This window comes from Theropithecus gelada, chromosome 15, assembly GCF_003255815.1.
Source record: "Theropithecus gelada isolate Dixy chromosome 15, Tgel_1.0, whole genome shotgun sequence".
Classification (NCBI taxonomy): domain Eukaryota; kingdom Metazoa; phylum Chordata; class Mammalia; order Primates; family Cercopithecidae; genus Theropithecus; species Theropithecus gelada.
The window spans coordinates 1,474,428-1,480,341 of record NC_037683.1 but is presented as its reverse complement, the minus strand read 5'-3'; the positions used below and the strand labels follow the sequence as shown (position 1 = coordinate 1,480,341).

Here is a 5,914-nt window from a genome sequence, read left to right as displayed (position 1 = left end):
TCAGGGTGCCTCCTTGGTCTCAGGGCTGCAGGCGTCTGTGGGGAGGAAGACATCCGTGAGATGCTGATGGCCAGGACTGCCCTCGCTTCCTGCAGCCCCCAACCCCTGGGTGCCAAGCGCCACTGGACAGCTCCACCACCCCCAGAGAGTGGGGCCCAGAGCCTCCCTCCCAGGGCTGCCCAAAGCCTCTCCCGTAGTTGTGCTGGGGGAGGTGGGGGAGGGGCTGCAGGGGCTGCCAGCCCACCCCTAGAAGAGAAGACCCCCTGCTGCCCGCACACTGCCTGTGCTGTGAGGGGAAGGAAGGGTGGGCTCATGGGAGGGGAGGGCCAGACGGGGTGGCATGGGAGGGGCAGGGCTTGCCAGGGCACCTGACTTGGGCAGCATGACCATCATGTCATCGGAGAGCCCCAGGGTCGGGTAGAAGTCCTGGAAGGCCTTCAGAGCCTGGGGACTCACGTCCTGGGTCCGGCCTTGGGGGAGCAGAGGTCACTGTGAACCCAGCAGCTCACAGGAGTGCAGCAGGGGATCTCCTGGCCTTACTCCACCTCCCTGAGGGCTGACAGCAAGGCCGCCACCCTGGGTTGGGCAGGTTGTGCGCTGCATAAAGTTCCTGCCTGGCCGAAGGAAACCTGGGGCCTCCTTCCCCAGTCCACACCAAGGTGTCTGGGAGGTCGGGGTGGTCTGGCTGTCCTCATGGGCCCCACTCCCCCTTGAGCATCTTTCCCTGCAACCCGGAAGCCTCCAGCCTAACCCGGTCCGCTCTACCCTGGGAGTCCGCAGGAGTTAAAGAACCTCAACCCCAGCCCCGGAACTCAGGCAGCGAGGCCAGGCAGGGAAGGACGGGGCACCGCGCTCTCAGGAGGCCAGAGAGGAGCACGCACCGCGGGACCCCCCGCAGCCAACCTCCTCCACATCCAAAGCACCGCACACGTCCAGCTCCCACTGCACCTGGTCCTGGCAAGGCCAGGAGTGTGTGAGGTCACAGCAGGAGAGGGCATGGGGCAGAACCAGAAGGGGAGGGCCCGGGGGTGAGGAGGCGGGGCATAAACTCGGCCTAAAAGTGGGGGGCTCCCCGGAGGAGGTGAGGGTGAGGCCTGTGAGAAGGGGCGGGGCTGGCAGGCGGGTGGGGAGTGGGGTGGTGCAGAACGGATGGGGGCGGGGCCTGTGAGGAGTGGGGGAGGGGCCAGTGGGGGGAGGTGGGACAGGCACTCACTGTAGAGCTGCACCATGGTGCTGAGGGCCCCCTCCAGCTCCTTGTAGATGTAAAGGATTGCGAAGGAGCTGTAGTCTGTGTCCACAATGCGCACGTCCAGGTAGCCCAAGGCTGCGGAGAGGCAGGCGGCCGATCAGGCTGGAGAAGTGGATGGGCTCGGGCACCGACCCTACCCATGCCTGCCCCTGCTGCTGGGCTGTGAGCATGTTCCCCGAGGACAGAGGAGGGGCGGGGAGGGGCGGGGAGGGGCGGGCAGGGGCTGGAGACTGGGATGGACATCTGGAGCCCTGGTGGAAAGTCAGCCCCATGTCACCCCCAGAGAAGTGGCATCCAGCACCCCTGAAGGCAGATGAGGCAGGACCTACCTGGGACCCTGAAGTGTCCCTTGGAGCCCACCTTCAGGTACTCGACATCCACCTGGTTACAGCCGTCCGCCCTGGGGGTGCACAGCTGGCTCACTCATGGCACCCAGCTACCTCGGCCCCCCAGCCCAGCCCAGGCAGCCCAGCCCAAGTAACTCACCCCGGGAACTCCATGTGGACGTGGAGGCCGCCCTCCTCTGTGGGCCTGATGGCCCTGGTGGACATAGACAGGTGGTCCTTCTTGCCCAGGAAGACCTTGCAGTCAGATGCCATGGAGACCACGTACCAGAGGCCTGAGAACTGCCAGGGACTTAGTCACCGCAGGCCAGGACAGCCAGCAGCAGGGCCCTCCTTGCCCAGGGACCCAGGGGACAGCCCAGAAGTCACACGGCAAGGGGCCTCGGAGTGGCCATCTCTCGGGTGTGAGCTGAGCCCAGGTGGACAGGAACTGATCTCGGGCAAGTCACAGTGCAGCTGTGAGCCTCAGTTCCCCAGCTGTGAAGTGGGTGCAGTAATGATCCATTCACAGGTTGGTTTAGGATTAAGCGCAGAGCGGGTCTACAGCACGTGCCTGGCCGGGCACAGAGCAAGCGCCCCAGGAAAGGCAGTTGTCACAATTATCACGTTGTCTCCGGCGGGAGCCCAGCTCCCACCCACCACAGGACAGCAGAGGCCCCTGGTACCTTTTCAGCATTGAAGTCAGGCTGCAGCAGAACCTCAGCCTGTGCCGTGGGCGCCCAGAGCAGAGCCAGGATTGCGCCGAGCAGGAACAACGTCATCGCCTCACCTGCCCTCCAGCCCCTGGTGCTGAGTCCCCAAGCCCCAGGGGGCCAGCTTTATAGCCCAGGCCACCCCCTGGGTGCACCTGCTCCTGGGCGGAGCAGATGGAAGCGGAAGGCACTTTGGCTCTGAGATGTGTCCCCCAGGTGTCCCCCAGCCCCGGGGGACATTTCCTGGAGGGCTCCAGACAGCCAGGCTCTGGCCTGACGCACCCGGGCTGAGGATTTGTCCCCTAGGCCTGCCAGACATGTCACCAATCACGGGGTCACTGCCAAGCCACAGCAGAGACTTGTCCTGGCTTGCCTGGACTCATGCCCAAGCCCCTCTGTCCACACCCTGCCTGGCTGGGCTGAGCCAGGGCCCTTGGGGTGCAGCTGCAGGCAGCTGGGCTGGGGTTGCTCTGGCTAGGCCCCTCTCCTGGGGTCTGGCCACCCAGAAAGCCCCCTTCTCTCACCACCACCATGTGGGTAGGGTCACACCGGCAGAGTGTCCAGGGCAGAGCTTGTGCCCCCACACTGTGAGAGAGGCCTGGCCACCCCTCACCCCAGACCCCCACCACCCCCGATGCAGCCCCCAGCTGGGCTTCCAGCAAGCAGGCCAGGGACCAGACGGGACCAGATGGGGCTGGGCCGGCCCTGGGGAGGATTATGGCATTGGATACCACCTTATCACTGGTTGTGTAAGCACGCGGGGGGCAATGACGCCAGGAAGGCGCCGCGGGCTGGCAGAGGCCGGAACCTCCCAAGTGACCTCTCTGTGTTCCCACAGAGCACCCAGGGACACTGGGCAAGGAGCAGCAGGTGGCCTCAGAGCACACCACCCAGAAACCTCTGATCAGGGTTGGGGGTCCTACCAGGGAGGCCAGCACTGCCAGTCCTCTGGAGTGAGAGTGAGGCAGGAGAAGAGGACCTGGAGACAGCAGGGAGCCTAAGGATATCCTGGAACCAAATCAAATGGAAACACCAACGATGATGGGAACGTGAATGGCTTTGTACCTTCACTCCATCCTCTCCGTTCACATAGGGTTTACATAGGGTTTAGATAGGACTCATACCAAGTACATGACTTTGGTTTTTTTGTTGTTTTTTTTTTTCAAGACAGAGTTTCATTATTGTTGCCCAGGCTGGAGGGCAGTGGCGCGATCTTGGCTCTCTGCAGCCTCTGCCTCCCAGGTTTAAGCGATTTGCCTGCTTCAGCATCCTGACTATCTGAGATTAGAGGCACCCACCACCATACCTGGCTAATTTTGTATTTTTAGTAGAGACAGGGTTTCTCCATGTTAGCCAGGCTGGTCCTGAACTCCCGATCTCAGGTGATCCACCCGCCTCAGCCTCCCAAAGTGCTGGGATTATAGGCGTGAGACACCGTGTTCAGCCAAGAAAATTACTTTGACTTCATCCTCTTCATTTACACAGGGCAGACACCAAGTAACCAATGGTAAACCTCTAGAGGATATTGAAACCCCAGAACATTCTGTAACTGGGGCCCTTGAGCTGCTTGCTCCGCCTGCTCCCATCCTATAGCGAGTGCTTTCATTTTCAGTAAATCTCTGCTTTTGTTGCTTCATTCTTTCCTTGCTTTGTTTGTGTGTTTTGTCCAATTCTTTGTTCAAAATGCCAAGAACCTGGACACCCTTCACTGGTGACATAAGGAGGGACAGGGTCAGAGAAAGACCCTCGGCCCCCAGCATCGGGGAAGGGAAGGAGCCTAGGGCTTCTGCTTGCGGCCTCCGCTGGGCTTCAGGGGGTTCCAGTTCCCAGCCACGCCCCTGCCAGGTTCACCTGCATCAACAGTTAGAATGCAGCAGGAAAACATTTATAAAACGCACCTGATACGAGACTGAAATCCAGCATCCATGAGGAACTCCCAAGACCCAGTAAAAAGAAAACAAGCCACTCCATTAAAAATAAGAGAGGCCGGGAGCGGTGGCTCATGCCTGCAATCCTTGCAATTTGGGAGGCCGAGGCAGGTGGATCACCTGCGGTCAGGAGTTCGAGACCAGCCTGGCCAACATGGTGAAACCCTGTCTCCTCTAAAAATACAAGAATTAGCTGGCCGTGGTGGCGGGTGCCTGTAGTCCCAGCTACTCGGGAGGCTGAGGCAGGAGACTTGCTTGAACCTGAAGCGAGGTGGGTGCAGGGAGGTTGCAGTGAGCCGAGATGGCACCATTGCACTCCAACCTGGGCGAAAGAGCAAAACTCCGTCTCAAAAAATAAATAAAAAGACAGGCAAGAGATCTGAAAAGATACTTCACCAAAGAAAACATCCGGACAGGAGATGAGAACACACTGAGCATCAGTCGGTGGGAAGACGCAACCTGGAAACTTTTGGAAACCGCTGTGCACACCTCAGAGACCGTGGAAGGCGTTCCACAGAAACACGCGCAATCCCTAGAGCCTGTGAGGGCCAGGAGTCAGCGGAACTCTCATCTTCTGTGGGACGAACAAGACAGGACCACACTGGAAAACTTCCTGGCAGAGTCTCACACAGCGAAACATTTCACGACCCTACCTACTTATGGAGTTCTCTACCCGGGAGAAATGAAAACTGTGTTTACAGCGAACTTGAACATGTCTGTTTATAGGGACTTCATTCACCGTCACTGAGAACTCGGAACAAGGAAACGCCCTTCCATGGGGGCACGACCAGGCTGCAGGGCAGCACGTGATGGACACTCGGGGGTAAAAGGAACGAAGGTGGCTGAATCCCAGGTGCACCCTGCAGAGGGACAGAAGCCAGGCAGAAAAGGCTGCAATCTACAACTCCTTTTATAAGACGTTCTAGGACAGGCGAGCCCACAGGGCAAGGGGCTTCCCAGTGGCTCCCGGGGCTGAGGTGCGGGCAGTGATTGGCCACAAGGGACCTCGAGGAAGCTTTTTGGGCACTGGAGCTGCTCTGTTGTGCCTGCAGTGGTTCCATGACCATTTGCATTTGTCTAAACTCACACAACTGTGTGCCCCTATTTATTTGTTTTGTTTTGTTTTTTTGAGACAAGGTCTCGCTCTGTCACTCAGACTGGAGTACAGTGGTGCAGTCTCAGCTCACTGCAACCTCCGCCTCCCGGGTTCAAGCGATTCTCCTGCCTCAGCCTCCTGAGTATCTGGGATAACAGTAGCCACCACGCCCATCTAATTTTTTTTTTTTTTTTGCATTTTTAGTAAAGACAGGATCTCACCATGTTGGTCAGGCTGGTCTCAAACTCCTGAGTTCAGGTGATCTGCCCGCCTTGGCCTCCCAAAGTGCTGGGATTACAGGCGTGAGCCATCGCGCCCTACCTTGTTTTCCTTTTTGACATAGTGAACTGGGGTCCTTCACAGAGCTCAGTCCTCTCCCATCCCACCCCCCACGCACTGCCCCCCACCACCCAAGGCTCAGACCTCTTCCCCTTGAGTTATTTATTTTTTTTTTTTTTGAGACGGAGTCTCGCTTTGTCGCCCAGGCTGGAGTGCAGTGGCCGGATCTCAGCTCACTGCAAGCTCCGCCTCCCGGGTCTACGCCATTCTCCTGCCTCAGCCTCCCGAGTAGCTGGGACTACAGGCGCCCGCCACCTCACCTGGCT

At 59.1% G+C, this 5,914-nt stretch overlaps 1 protein-coding gene across 1 annotated transcript; it reads right to left on the bottom strand.

Annotated features, from left to right (window-relative positions):
* On the bottom strand, positions 1–2,354 carry LCN15 (lipocalin 15). The gene is made up of 6 exons (XM_025360800.1): positions 2,259–2,354; positions 1,736–1,875; positions 1,579–1,649; positions 1,214–1,324; positions 369–470; positions 1–35 (listed from the first exon to the last, which is right to left on the bottom strand). The coding sequence occupies exons 1-6, from the start codon at positions 2,352–2,354 to the stop codon at positions 1–3; spliced, it is 555 nt and encodes a 184-aa protein (XP_025216585.1).
* Positions 2,355–5,914: the final 3,560 nt, after the last annotated feature.